Source organism: Pelobates fuscus, chromosome 9 (assembly GCF_036172605.1).
Source record: "Pelobates fuscus isolate aPelFus1 chromosome 9, aPelFus1.pri, whole genome shotgun sequence".
NCBI classification, from domain to species: Eukaryota; Metazoa; Chordata; class Amphibia; order Anura; family Pelobatidae; genus Pelobates; species Pelobates fuscus.
In genome coordinates, this window is record NC_086325.1 from 63379124 (window position 1) to 63394255 (window position 15132).

Consider the following 15132-nt stretch of genomic DNA (forward strand, 5'->3'; position numbering starts at 1 on the left):
GCAAGCAAGGCGTTCTCTCTCGCGCCCCTCCCACCCGCCCGCATTACAGCCTCGTCCTGGTGTGGTAACGTCAGAGCTATTTAAAGCGTTCGCAGTCTTTTGTCTGCGTTCATTCCTGTCGCGAGTCGGTGTGATCCGGTCTGTGTGGTGAGTACTGTTTGGTGGTGTTCGAGCCATTACATGAATTGCATCCCTGTATTGTGCATATCGCGGTCGGTGGTGCAGGCCCGGCGGTAGGTGGGTCGGCGCCCTGTGTGCGGGGACTATCCCTCCCCTGTGTGCGGCCATCTCCAGCTCGCTCTCTCAGAAGGCGGCCGGCGCCATTTTGAGAGGAGCGCGGTGTGCAGTGAGACTCGATGTCTAGCGCGGGGGGGACTCAATGTGACGGGGTGTTAGGGCTCCAGGCCGCTAGCTCGGCGCTGAATTTGATATAATTTATTAATGCGGGTTATAGGGGGCTGTGACTGACTGTAGCGGCCGGTGATCTAATCTACTGCAGCCTATCACCGGGTCCAGCGCTGTAAGGGGCTCCATGTATCGCTCTATTACCGGGTCCAGCTCTGTAAGGGGCTCCATGTATCGCTCTATTACCGGGTCCAGCGCTATAAGGGGCTCTATTACCGGGTCCAGCGCTGTAAGGGGCTCTGTGTCGCTTTATAACCGGGTCCGGCACTGTAAGGGGCTCTATGTATCGCTGTTTTACCGGGTCCAGCGCTGTAAGGGGCTCTATGTATCGCTTTATAACCGGGTCCAGCGCTGTAAGGGGCTCTATGTATCGCTTTATAACCGGGTCCAGCGCTGTAAGGGGCTCTATGTATCGCTTTATAACCGGGTCCAGCGCTGTAAGGGGCTCTATGTATCGCTTTATAACCGGGTCCGGCGCTGTAAGGGGTTCTATGTACCGCTTTAGTATCGGGTTACAGACATTCTGTCATCCTGCGGGATCCGGGCGGTTTGTACAGAGCTCAATGCACGGAGTCTGCAGACTGAGCCGCCATTTTGTGCGAGGGAGCTCCATGTCGGCTATGGGGGAGGGGAGGGAGGAGGTCCTCGTGTCCGGGCTCCATGTTGGCTATGGGGGGGCAACATGTGGTTACAAGTACAGCCATTGCTTGCACAAGGACTGTTTATTTGACGCAATGCTTCCTACGTTAGTCCACACACAAAATCGCAATTTGGGTATTCCAATTCTGTTCCAGTGGAGTTAATGACAAATGTTTAGGTTCTGACAAACCTGGTGTAGAAACCCAGTGGTGCTTGTCTGTGGTCACTCAGGTGCGTTGTAGCATGTGTCCAATCTAAGGACTTTACCCACTGGGAAATAAATTGCACAGATGAATGCTTTAAAGCCTGAATATCTTTTTAATATCTTGTGGGCAATTAATTATTCTGTGCCTTGTACAAAGTTCGGAAAAGTGAGTTGTCCTCCAGGATATCTGCATTTATGATGACTCAATAACTTCCTTCTACAGCAGTCGATGAAATGATTTTTCCATTTATCTTTGTAGTCTCTGATCCATCTATCTGCTTCTAGGATACAATTTGACCCATATTCGGGAGTTTGTGCAATTGGTGGCTTGTTTGGCTGCGTGTATCCTGGTTGCAAATAAACTAATTGCGTTCCTATGACTTCAATCTGCTTGTAAAATATACTCTCAAACATTCAGCAGTTTGTTACTTTAGTGCAGGGGTTCCCAATAATTTTTCCTGTGGAACTCTTTGACATAGTGTATCAAGCCGATACTGCTGATGTGTAACTTGTCTGTTAGCAGTTTAGTTATTATGCACAGCAATTTTTTTAATTTTATTTTTTAAGTCTTAAAATCAATTGCTGCTACTAATAACTGCTTTTTGTTACAGACTAATTCTATCAAAATGGTGGAAGCAGATCGTCCAGGCAAACTTTTTATTGGTGGCTTAAACACTGAAACAAATGAGAAGGCATTGGAGGGCGTGTTTTGTAAATATGGCCGTGTTATAGAAGGTGAATATCAAATTAATTTGAACCTAACATTTCATAACAAGCAGTGATGAACTCTTGGCATTGATCAATTTATGAACTGATAAAGCCTACCTGTCCTCTAAGAAGTTCTGAGCTTTATCTTTGGATTTTGTGCAGTCCTCTAATATTTAATTTAAATTATAATCACAAGTTATTTGAATGACAGTGTTGTATAGCTGAATATTTGTTTAATTTCCTCCTAGTTCTTCTAATGAAAGATCGTGAAACGAACAAATCCAGAGGGTTTGCATTTGTCACATTTGAGAGTCCTGGCGATGCAAAGGATGCAGTAAGAGAACTGAATGGAAAGGTAAGCTTTCACTGCAAAGGTTACATTAACTTCTATGTTGCAGCCCTGTGCTAGTCAGCCTTTGCAAGACCTTTCCTTAACCCAGGCTTTGTCTGCAAGTGAAAACGCCAATCAGAGGATCTTTGTTGAGAAGCCTCTATGCTGAAGTTGTGAGCGTAGCTTTCCTTTTGCGTAACACTGAGTTGTAATGCAGGTCTTTGTGAAGGGAACAGGCAGACAAGTGCATCTGTACTTTGCTCTGTTGAAGAAAACAGCTGATGAGGTGTTTATAAAGTGCTGGTTTCTGTTAAAATCTGTACTTAAGTGTCACAAAGCTGAAGTGCAATGTGTCTTGAGTGTTTCTTTAACCCCTTAAGGACCAAACTTCTGGAATAAAAGGGAATCATGACATGTCACACGTCATGTGTCCTTAAGGGGTTAAGGAAGCATTTGCCTGGGTACACTTTTTCATTAAATGGCTGTATGAGCCTGCTTACAGAAATGTTAGGTTCAAGGATAGTTTAAACTTGTGGCACTTAGCCATTCAAACGATAGCTCACTTCTTGTGAAGGGGAAGGGAATCTGCATATTTTATGTTCATTATGACAGTTTGACTGTTTCTCATGTGTAGGCTTTGGATGGAAAACCAATCAAAGTTGAACAAGCGACAAAACCGTTATTTGGGGCAGGAAGCAGACGTCCACCTTCTTCACCTAGAAGCCGTGGTCCCCCAAGAGGTCTTCGAGGATCAAGAGGAGGTATTGTGTTATGTGCAAAACAGCTGAAATACATTTTAAACATTAATTGCAAACTCTGGCATTTGGCTAGACATACAAAAGGACATTCCAGGCTCACTTGTTTATTTGTCACTGCCTACTGGCATCAGTGGGAGTTAGTGGTGTGTGGTTTTTTTTATTTTTTTTTTAGGTCATGCAGGTGACCTGTATGTGTATCTATTTTTCTATCTCTCTTGGCAATCGACGTTTAAGAGTTTGGCTCACTTTCCCTGGTGTTTCAAAATGTGGATAAAATTGACTTGACCCCGAATAAAATTTCAGCCCAAGAGGCAACATTACACACAAAGAAAATATTAAGACTCTAGTGTGGTAGTTTCATGTGGAGACTGTTTGTTTCTGCACACATTTGTTTAACACTATAGTGTTGGGAATACTTTTTTGTATTACAGACTTTCCTTTATGTTAATCTACCATTTAAGATAAAAAGATATTGGCATCTGACTCATCTTTTTTTTTTATTTTCTCTAGGTGGCTCTTCAAGAGGTCAAATGCCTCTAAAAAGGGGTCCCCCTCCTAGAAGTGGTGGCCCACCACCTAAAAGGTCTGCTCCGTCTGGTCCCATTCGCAGTAGTGGAATGAGTGGGAGAGGTAAGATGTGGAACAATAGGGGGAGGGTATAATTTTTTTTTTTTCTTCCACGTGCTTCATGTAACTTGTTTTTACAGCACCATTGTCACGTGAAAGGGATGGATATGGAGGACCTCCACGAAGAGAGCCTCTGCCATCTCGCAGAGATGTTTACATGTCACCAAGAGATGATGGCTACAGTGGAAAGGATAGATATGACAGGTATGGCAATGTTTGTACACATTTTGAAATTGCTGTGGGTGTTTGCTTCAAGGCATTAATGTATGAATTTTATTTTTTTTAGTTACTCTAGAGATTATCAAAGTTCTAGAGACTCAAGAGATTATGCACCACCCCCAAGAGATTATGCTTATAGAGATTATGGTCACTCAGGTTCACGTGATGATTACAGTTCTAGAAGCTACAGGTAAATTATACTCTGGTTTTGTTTCTTTTCTTTTAATAAGCATTGAAGAACATGTGCTAACTTCTTATTTATTGTTGTAGTGATCGTGATGGCTACAGTGGTGGCCGTGACAGAGACTACTCAGACCACCCGAGTGGAGGTTCTTACAGAGACTCATATGAGCCCTATGGTAAGGTGTAATTTTTTTTATTTTTTTACAGTCTTCTATTTTCCAGGATACGTAAATGCCTACGGTGAAGATACAAATTTTACAATAGGAAATGGAACACTGCTAGTTTATGTGAGGCCGAGGCAAAAATTAGATTACCATACATGGAATGCTAATTTTGAGTTGCACTGCAGCAAGATCAAATCATTGCTCCAAGTGAAGCAAATGCAACTCCCGGATATCATGTGGCAGACTTTTATCCTTTAACGCTGCTGTTCTGGAGATCATAGCACAAATGAGATGACTTAAGTGTGCCTTCTCAATAATAGCCTAACTCTATTTTTAACGTGTAGAATGCAATTCCCTCTACTAGAAATTCCCAACACTGCAGCCCTTACAAAACCCACACTCAGATTACAGGAAAGTAATAAGCTGCACTATCAAATTGAAATGTGAAATGTAACTCATAGTATTGCCCTATTACCTGACCATTGACCCTGCAGGTAACTCGCGTAGTGCTCCACCTGCAAGAGGGCCCACTCCATCATATGGTGGAAGCAGTCGGTATGATGACTATGGCAGCACACGTGATGGATACGGAGGACGAGACAGTTACTCAAGCAGCAGAAATGAATTGTACTCAAGTGGCCGTGACAGAGTTGGCAGGCAAGAACGTGGATTACCACCTTCAATGGATAGGGGATACCCTCCTCCTCGAGATTCATACAGCAGTTCAAGTCGGGGTGTCCCGAGAGGTGGTGGTCGTGGTGGAAGCAGATCTGAAAGAGGAGGTGGTAGAAGCAGATACTAAAACAAAAAAATATTTAAAATGGACCAAAACATTCTATAACAAACAAATCAAAATGGCATTTATTCTGCCTCTTCCACCAGCGGACTACTATGAGGAAGTTTGTTTTATTTATCTTTACATTTTTTATTTTTACTTTTTTTTACCTGTAAGTTTCTCCTCCGTGAATTTTAGCCTCATGTGAGGAAGTTAAATGCTTAAGCTTCGAGTTTTGTTACTTATTTGATATGTAAAATGTGTAGTTTGAGCTCTGTATTAGTGTTGTAACTTTTTTTTCTCAAAAGTAAAGTTTCACTGAAACTCCACTGAATTTCTTTTCATGATTCCCCCAACTGTAAACACCCAAGTTCCAATGGAGATCAACACCATGAATAAAACTTTCATTTTAACTTTTAAGTGTGTGCTGGTTAAGCCACTAACTTCAATTACCTGAATTACAAATGTGTTAAGCAAATGGGTTGTTTGGATTACTAAAATTTAAGTCCACTAAATACAAAACCATGGATAATATTCACTCACCACACCTACTGTTACCGTGAAACAAAGGACTTGTGCCCACTCCTCCTAAAGAAATTTTATCACATGATTACCTGCTGCAATTTACAAGTAGTCCCAATCACAAAGAAGCTACCCAACCATATGTGCTGTTACTGTTTCAATGTGTTTGCAAATCTGTAGTGTCACTTTTAAAGGATTCATTCTAACAACAAATGAAGAGCCAAATCCAATGATGCCTTCATCTCAAAGACCATGAAAGCCTAAAACAAGTGAATCTCTACTATAAGCCACCAAATGCCTGAGAAACTGCACTGAGGGTAAGCAAAGAAAACTAGTTTTTTTTTTTTTTCAATCTAAGTCACTCTTGCGCTGCATATCTGCATCATTGTACAGATTTACTGTACTTAATGGAAAATGAGTTATTGAAACATGGAAAGGCACTGCTGGATAACAAATCTAAACCTTATTCTTGGAATAGTAAAATATACTCCATTATTTGGAAAGTTGATACCTTCATTTAGTAGGAGGGGCAAGATATATACATGCATATGTGAAATATTTAAGGCTGTTAGTGTCATCTCTAGCCTCGGATATCCATTAAAATCAAAAGCACACTAATTTTAAAGCAGCTTGTTGCCACATGCAATCATGATGACACATGTCAACCCTTGGTGATCAAAAAACTTGAATAGACTGAAGACCTCAAAAAAATATTATTCTAATCATGGCAGTGCTCAGTGGAAACTACATGCCATAAGTGATTCCAATGTTCCTTTCCAACAATGCATTCAAAGGATACTCGCATACTGAAAATGTGGGAGGGTGATAGCTGTGAAATTGTTTTTTTATTTTATTTTTTTGGGTTTTTTATTTTAAAGTGGGAGGGGGTTTTTTAATATATATTTTTCCTCTCATAACCTATTTTTTTCCAGGTTGATGGAAGTCATGACACCTAGTAACTGTTGCAGTGTTGGTTGGCTTAAAGCCTATGGTAAGTTTTTGGTGTCTCCCTGTAATTGTGTTCATGGGTAGCCTATGTACTAGTGGGTAATTGTGTTAAAAAAAAGTTGTTTTTTTTCTTTTTTCTTTTAATAGATGTCCTGAAAAAAACCTTGGTTACGTCAAGAGTGATTTCCTGAATGAGAGGAAGGTATATCGTTGTGGACTAATGATCCTAGTTTACGTAATACTGGTAACATAAGAATGGACAAGCATTTAAGCCATCTGAATGATGGTGCAATGCAGTAGAGTATAGGTCTGAAACTTCTGGTCCTCCAACAACCTTCTTGTAACCCATGGGTGAGTTATGTCTGAGTGCACAGTCCAGTAACTTTGGCTTTCTGTTTTCATCAATCGTGTAGTGTGGACTAGCTACTGAGGATGTGCTATGTGTAACATGCTATCTGCATACAGTGCACAAGATCCTACAGGAGAGTTCTGTTACAATAGTGCTCCCTTTCGAGTACTGTTTTGCCACATTACATTGGGAAAGATACGAAGGGGCAGTTTGCGAATGTTCTTTTGGCTTTATTTGTGTCTGGTAGGGTTTATTCTGCAACTTGTGTTTGTATGTCTCTGGGCTCATGTCTGCACATACCTGCTTCTTTCATATATTTAGCCTGTACCTCCCTGATACATTTAGTTTGAGATCCCTGCATTTGAGTATTAAATATTGACTGGGTGCTGCATTAAAGAATGAGTCGTGTAAAAGCATCATGCATGAAACCAGACAAATGAGTGGCACATCCCTTTTCATAACTTTAAAAACTGCACCAGAAGCATTTTACAAATTGCCCAAATCGAAGTATCATGAAGTGGGGGTGGCATCTCTGTGGATGGAAGCTGCTGTTCTTTAGAGTGGCTCTTAATTTGTATGACAGATATCCCAGCAAGAGTTAAATACATTTGCACGGATCTGTTTGGTAACGGCAGGGGAGAAGGTGCAACTGGGGTGGGGGGCGGGGGGGGATTGGTAAGTATATTTAACACCACAACATCTCTGAAATGCACCTCAGCATCTATTAAAGTGGATCTGTCAAGTTTGGTGTCTTTGCATAATTTGCCCCAGGCAGCAGCGAGATTTACTTACACAAACCTATCTCTTCCCAATGCTGCCATCCTCTTCTTTCTGCTCCTTACGAGCTCCTGGCACTTCAGCTGCCTGTAGCCAATGTTGGCACAGTACTTCTGCCCATGTGAGACCTCGTTGAGCTTAATTTCCCTAAAGCTGTTGCTGGTGACAGCAGTAACTCTGTCCAAAATACTTTAACAATGTAGTACCCACCCTGTCTCGGTATACCTTTTTGTAAACCGGTTTGGATTTCAGTGACTCCCTCAGTCAATGAGTCTTTATTAAAGAGTATCTTTATAACTCTCATTGTAGAGGTGGGGATGACCATGCTTCCTAAAGCTGAAAGACAAAAACTCTAATTTTAGCAGACTTTTGCAAAACCATGTACTTTTGGTTTGCTGGGCAGCTTTAACAAAAAGCATCCACAAAAGTAGGGTTTTTTTTCTCTCTCAAAAGGACAGAACCTCTCAAGTTTAACCCCTTAAGGACCAAACTTCGGGAATAAAAGGGAATCATGACATGTCACGTGTCCTTAAGGGGTTAAAAACAAGGACTTGATTAAATACACTAAATACTGCAGTGATGTGAATTCCTGAGAACTTAGGCGCAAGATTTATCTCTAAGTGTCTTCTCTTAGCGATCCAACCATACATCAGAACTACTACAGCCTGCTGTAATGGTTATGCTAGGAGTACACTGGCACTGTTAACCAGTAATGAAGGAACTGTGTGCCATCTTGCCTGGTCCCTCCTGAAGCTGCCATGGCACTTGATGTATCCTGTTAACTGTGTTACAGAAGAGTGACTGATTTAGCATAAAGTGTGTATGTATGACAATAACATGACTCCAGCACACACAACTAGCAATTAAAGACTACTTGCAAGGTTATTTAATAAAATTAACTTATTTACAGGTAATTTGTGTTATGTCTTTATTTTGGAACTATATGAAATTATTAAAAATTAAAAAAATTAACTTGATACGGAAGAAACAGTTGCAAAATTGGGAAGGAGATTCTGTTAAACTGTTTTCCCCAATTGGAGCAGTGCTTTTTATAGCAACAATTGGTGTTTAAAAGTTCAAAAGGGCATCAATGTATAAACTAGATGTAAAAGTCTCAGTTGTGTAACTATGTAATCTGCCACTGTCTTCAATGGCAGCAAAAATCGATTTTAGTGAGCTTAAAAAGAAATATTATGAATAGCGATAGCTGATTTTTGTTTCAATATTGCAAGATCACAAAATTCAAGCTTTCATAAAGGCAAGTATATCGGTTATCTATCTCCGTGCCAAAATTGAGACAAAAGTTGGTATGTGTTGGCTCTTGCCTGCTCTCAGAGTTCTCAAGCATGTTGGTAATAGTTGATATCAACATTGAGTCATTTTGGTTTTTGCAGTGTGGCTCTTTAATTTATGAGACCTTGTGCCATGATCATGATACAAATGCCTAGCAACCTATCATGTAATGTAAACATACAGGGCACCTCCTGAACTGACTTTGCTTTTTAAAGGGTCAGTGCAGATACTGTAGCTGGCTCGTAAAATTCTCAGGTGTGGTTCTTCAATTTAATATTACATTTTTTGAGAAGGATGTTTCAGCAACTCATCCCCTCCCTCTGTATGACCCAACGAGGAAGCATTGGCTTGTCAATTTTTTTTGTTTTTTTTTTTGTCTCTTACTGGGTCTAATACTGGAATGAATTGGTGCAGTTTAAAGGGAATGTGTAATATTTGCCTTGGACATTTCTTCAGTGTTAAATTGCTTAACAAAAATGGTATGACTCTGAGTGGAGGAACATTGCTAGGGGATTTAACACATTCTAACCAATACAATGAGATGAAATAGTTAGTGCCTTTTTGAGTATTTGCTGTCTTGGTGGAAGATTTGTGGATCCTTCTCCTAGATTCAGATGGGTATGATGCCATATTAGACCATGTGAGTGTAATTCTTACAACTTTCTTGTTTCCTGTATACAGTGTTACACAATGAGGTTTTTCCTGGAATGTGGTGGCAGTACAATAGGGATGTACTCTTCCCATAGGCAAGCATCTGAAAGAAATTAACATACAAAGTTCCTCCCCTTACCAGGTATAAGAGACCCTGCAGCCTTAGGACCTCAGTTCTCTTTCTTGTTCCAACAAAGATGGTCTTGAACAGGGTTTTAGTCGGTCTACCCTCAAGGTCCAAGTTTCTGCTTGAAGTAATTTTTTTGGTAAAGAATTGGGCTTCTAATCCTCAGATTTTTTTTTTTTTTTTTTTTAAAGCAGTAAGGATCTTAAGGCCTCCTATCAAAGTCTGGTTTCCCTCTTGGGGTTTGTCCTAAGTTTTAAAATTTCTTTGTTCTCAACCTTTTGAGCCACTAGAAAATGCCTCTTTGAAGAATGTGTCCCTAAAATCTGTGTTTCTAGTAGCAATTACTTCAGCTAAGAGAATTGGGGAACTGCAGGCGCTGTCCTCTTCGCCTGACTTTACTAAGTTTTATCTGGATAAAGTGGTTATGTTCCCTAAGCCTTCATTTCTTCCGAAAGTCCTCTCCTCCAAAGTTATCAACCAGCCTATTTGTCTACCTTCCTTCATTGGTGCGGCTAAGCCGGATTGTGAATTTGATTGGAACCTACTGGATGTAGGGAGATTACTTAGAACGCTCCTCTACATATAGAAAAACTGATCATTTTTTTTTCGTGAATTTCTTTGGAAAATTCAAAGGTCAAGTAGCATCCAAGGCCACTTTGGCAAGATGGTTGGTAGAGGTTCTAAAGTTGGCTTATTCTTCATCGAACCTTCCTATACCTGCTTCCTTGAAAGCACATTCCACTAGAGCCATGGCTACATCTTGGGCCGAAAAAGCATGTACATCTCCGGAAGAGATATATAAAGCAGCTACTTGGTCTTTAAACACCTTTGTGAAGCATTACAGACTAGATGTATTCTCTGCCTCTGATGCTGATTTTGGGCACAAGGTGTTACAAGCTGATTTGGACTAATTCCCGTCCTTACTTGGGATCTCGATATATCCCTATTGTACTGCCACCATATTCTAGGAAAAACTGCAATTTTACTCACCGTAAATTCCTTTTTCCTTAAAATGGTGTTTACTGTGTGTTCATCTTATGTCTGAACTTAACATTTTTATTTTATTAAATATAAAGCATTTCATCTAAAAATAAATTGCAATGGGGAAAAGTAAAATATCCCACCTGCAATCTGTTTGGAGTCGTAAGAACATAACTCACATTGATAACTAGGTCTCTCTTGCACGTTGGTGCAATGGTTGGATCTGCTGTCATGAGCTTTAAAGCACAAGTACATTGGACAATGTACAAATGTCTTGCCCTATGGATACCATTTTATGTGAAGTGTCAAGCTAATCTTCAACAGAATCCAACTGTTTACAAGTCTCTAGGGGGAAAAGCAAAACATATGAGTGGCATGTTTATATTGCAGACCAATGACATCCCCATGTGTCAGTGTATGCTAATTGATGGTAATGTAAGTCACCACTATAATACATGGAAAGCAGGGTGGTTAATTAGAGCGCATTTACTACTTTAGGGTAGTACCTAGTCCCTGTGAGGGACACCAAGAGGGGGAACGACAAAAGTTTTGTTTTGCACCACTTTAGTAAGAGCAAGGATTTCATATATAGCCAGCCTAGTTGAGGAATGTTTGACAACTTAAGGCAAAATACCAAAATTGTATTTCATACTTACCAGTAAATGTCTTTTCCTGGCTATTTATCATGGACAGAAAACCATTAATTAAATTGTAGGCATAAAAATGTCGTCCTCTTTCCAAGTTCAATTGAAAAGCTCGGATAACACCCAGGGCGGGAATCTGATGCAGCCAGGATAAATAACCAAGAAAATAAATTTCCATATTTCTGGCTAATCATGGCAGCATGATTTATGGGTGATAAGCTACTGAAAGAAGAAAAGGGGGAACAAATTACAAGAAACTCAATACTGCAAAACACATTTATTACACCGAACTAAGAGAGGCCAACATACTTTTAAATTGTGTGGAAGAAGAGGCCACATCCAGTTTGTAATGCTTAATGGAGGTCATGGGAGAAGATCAAGTAGAATAAACCGCTGCCCAGTTAGCCAATGACCTAGTAGAATGAGACTTATTCTTAAGAGTGTAAGCCTTCACAATGATATTAGAAATACATCTTTGTACGGTAGAAGAAGCAGTTTCACCTTTCCTTGAACCCGGAGTTATAATGAACAGTTGATCAGTCTTTCGACACGACTCAGCTACTGCCAAGTATCTAATCAAGCATTCCCTCACATCATAATGAAGTTTAATCTCCAAGTTAGATGAAGGAGCAGGAAGGTAGAACAATATATTTCATAAGGTGAAAGTTATAAACTACCTTTGGTAGAAATTCCAGGTTAGGATGCAATACCACTCTGTCATGAAAAATGTGAGTATAATTCTCTTTGTAAGAAAAGGCCTTTATTTCTGACATTCTCCTAGTTGAGGTAATGGCATCTAGGAGGAGTGTCTTATATTGTTGAAGTAAAACCCAAATCTATTCGCATAGAGAAGTTTTTTTTCAGACAAAACATCCAGGACTAGTGGAAGATCCCAAGGAGGCATAAAATTGTATTTTGGAGGTCTCATTCTTAAATTAGGCTTAAAAAAAAAAAAAAACTAGCAATTCAGGGATTAGATGTGAAAGAGATATTACAACGGGCAGTTAACGCAAAACACTGAATTTGTAGAGTACTCCGACTCGTCTTATCTAAGCCAACTTGAAGAAATTCCAGGTTATGGTTCTGGGAAGGATGCAAAAAGTCTACTTCACTGTTGCAAAAAAAAAGTCTACTTCACATTTGAACATCTCCCAAATACGATTCTAATGCTTTCATGACTACAGCAGAGAATTAATAACTGCCTCTGACAATCCTAAGGGTAGGAGCCTTTCAAAAGCTAGACCCTCAAGTTCAACTGATCGGGATTGGGATGAAATACAGGACCTTGACTCAACGTATCCATCCTGTTTGGTAGCAGCCAGTGTGTTTCCAAACTCATCTTGTATAGTAGAAGGAAACACTCCTATGACAACTTACCATTTTTCCTTAAATAGGCGGTGGATTATGGGTAGGGGAGGGAAAACATTCCAGATTAAATTCCTATACTTTGGACAGAGTGTCCAGTCCTATGGACTGGGTAAAGAGAGAAGAACTTGTGAATTGAGAGCAGAAGCCATCAAATCGATCTGGGGAATGTCCCACTGAAGAGTAATCTCCCTGAATATCTCTGAATGAAGTTTCCACTATCCTGGCAGAATTTCGGATCTGCTTAGATAATCTGACAGAACATTTTGAGGGCCAGGTAGATACACTGCCTTCAGACCCTGGAGATATTGCTGCATAAACAACATTAGGGGAGCTTAGTCTCTCAGGAGGTCTGCTGTGGGTACCCCCTTGATGGTTGACATAGAAAGCTACTGGCCTGTTGTCTGTTGGAACCATGACATAAGGAAGAAACTCTTGAAGAACCCTGGATATGACTCAATACCCTTTAGATTGGAATGCAATTTTCTTTCTCTGTTAGACCAGATTCCTTGCTTCCATCTTGACCCCAGATGAGCTCCCTATCCTTGCAAGCTTGCATCTGTTGTGACAATGAGCCAGTTTGGGTCTTTTAGAGGCTAACCATGACACAGGTTCTTCCACTTTGTCCACCACATCAGATGATCTTTTGTACTCTTAAGAAGTAGAATAGATTGATCCCAGTCTGATTTCCCCTTGTCGAACTGCCTCAAAAAATTCCATCTGAATAGGCCATGTTTGTCGATGGGCCTATCTTACTAGACCAATTGTAGATGTGAGGGACCCCAAAAGGCTCATGAGTTTTCTTGCTGATATGCTCTGTTTTACTCAATATTTCCAAATCTTTTCCTGACGTGTCTATAACTGCACCCAGGAAATTGATCTGTGAAGGAATCGTAGAACTCTTTTCCAGGTTCTATACCCATCCATGCTCGTTTACACAATTTTTAGTTACTTGGGTATGAAGTGACACTTCTTGGAGAGATGATCCCACTATGAGTATGTTGTCCAAATAATGGAATATCTTCATCTTTTGTTCATAGGAAATCCACCAAAGTGATAAGGACTGTTGAGAAGGTTCTTGGAGCCAGACTTAATCCAAATGGAAGGCCTCTGAACTGAAAGTGTTTGTAACAGAAGAGCACAAAGAAAAGATTTTGACGCATAGTCCAGCGTCTAAGAACAAAAATCTGTAGCTCACTGAAAGTCTTTTAAACTATCAATAAAGTGTTGTCTGCGAACCCCAGAAGCAAAATATATTCTTCCAAGTTCTCCAGCCACACTTTGAATGCTCTTGAAAGTGTAGTCAAAGCAACAGCAGGATGTAAAGCAGAACCCAACACTAAGTATGATTTTATCAAATCAGCATCCAAACGTTTTTCTATAGGTGCCCTTAAGTATGCCATTGAATCTACTGGGAAGCATAGTCTTTTTGGCCATGCGAATGACTGTCGCATCTATTTTCAGAATAGACATCCAAGATTTTGTATCTGTCGGAGAATAGAGATAAACTCTTGCTGCTTTACTTTTCAGAGTAGTTGTTTTTCTCAGGTCTACTACAGTCTTGAGAAAATATTTTTTTTTTAATAGGTGAATGGACTGGAAATGTAGGTCTGTTGGAATTTTGGTCTTCAAAATACCTATACGATTCTTGCACATCTGATTTCTCTTCAGGCATCTTCAGTGTATTCATCAGCACAAAAAAAATTTCTCAACCGATCTTGAATCCAATAATCTAGAAGGTTGATCTATATCCTCAACCTCTTCTTTAGGTGCAAACAAAAACTCTGATTTGTCTCCAGATTCAGAAGCCAGAGATTCATGTCTGGGATGCTTAGCTGGATTAATTTTTTCTGTATTGGGTTTAAACCCGTATGCAACAGCCTGGGTAATCCATTTTTTCAAATCTTCGTGAGGGGAACCTCTTCTTCTGCTTTCTCCAGCCGCATCCATTAAACAGGATCTGAACAATTTCCTCCCCTCAATAACAATCACATTGCAGTCCATACATCTGTTAGGGTTTTTTCTTTATTTTGTCTAGGAGTACAATACAGAGGTTTGCTTGGGATGCAAAATAGTAAGGCCATATATAAATACATCACTGGCCCATTAGGAATTATTTTTAGCTCCCAAATATTTATATAAAAATTGGCTCACCGATTTCTTTTTTTTTTTTTGAATATCTGGACGCAGAGGGAGAAGCCATACTAAGAGAAATAGAGATTAAAACCTATAAACTATAAGAATAACCAACACAGACAATCATTTAGAAAATTAAATCAATTCTTACCTTAATAGCAGATAAAACTTATTGGCAGTATACACCAACTATATAAGAAGAGCAGCATTCAGCCGCAGAGGACGCCAACAAATATAGAAAATTTTCTCCATACTTACCGTGATTTTCTTTTCCTGACTATAATTCATGGCAGCATCACTAATGGGTTAGCTCCGCCCCTAACAG

General features: G+C 40.0%; 1 protein-coding gene and 1 non-coding gene across 2 annotated transcripts; both read left to right on the forward strand.

The window, feature by feature from the left end:
* The first annotated feature begins 40 nt into the window (after positions 1-40).
* On the forward strand, positions 41-5137 carry RBMX (RNA binding motif protein X-linked). Its single transcript, XM_063432002.1, has 9 exons — positions 41-147; positions 1861-1984; positions 2206-2312; positions 2923-3049; positions 3557-3676; positions 3754-3877; positions 3960-4082; positions 4163-4251; positions 4734-5137. Exons 2-9 carry the CDS (start codon positions 1876-1878, stop codon positions 5039-5041), a joined length of 1107 nt encoding a protein of 368 aa, XP_063288072.1. The 5' UTR covers positions 41-147; positions 1861-1875; the 3' UTR covers positions 5042-5137.
* LOC134573800 (small nucleolar RNA SNORD61) lies at positions 2025-2099 on the forward strand. Its single transcript, XR_010085360.1, has one exon. It is a non-coding gene; the product is annotated as a small nucleolar RNA SNORD61 (small nucleolar RNA).
* Positions 5138-15132: the final 9995 nt, after the last annotated feature.

Excerpts from the sequence above, each read along its gene's own strand:
- RBMX (XM_063432002.1), top strand. The coding sequence starts at position 1,876 with ATGGTGGAAGCAGATCGTCCAGGCAAACTTTTTATTGGTGGCTTAAAC. Across the intron at positions 3,878-3,959 it reads GGAAAGGATAGATATGACAG|TTACTCTAGAGATTATCAAA; the intron begins GTATGGCAATGT and ends TATTTTTTTTAG. Across the intron at positions 4,083-4,162 it reads TACAGTTCTAGAAGCTACAG|TGATCGTGATGGCTACAGTG; the intron begins GTAAATTATACT and ends TTATTGTTGTAG.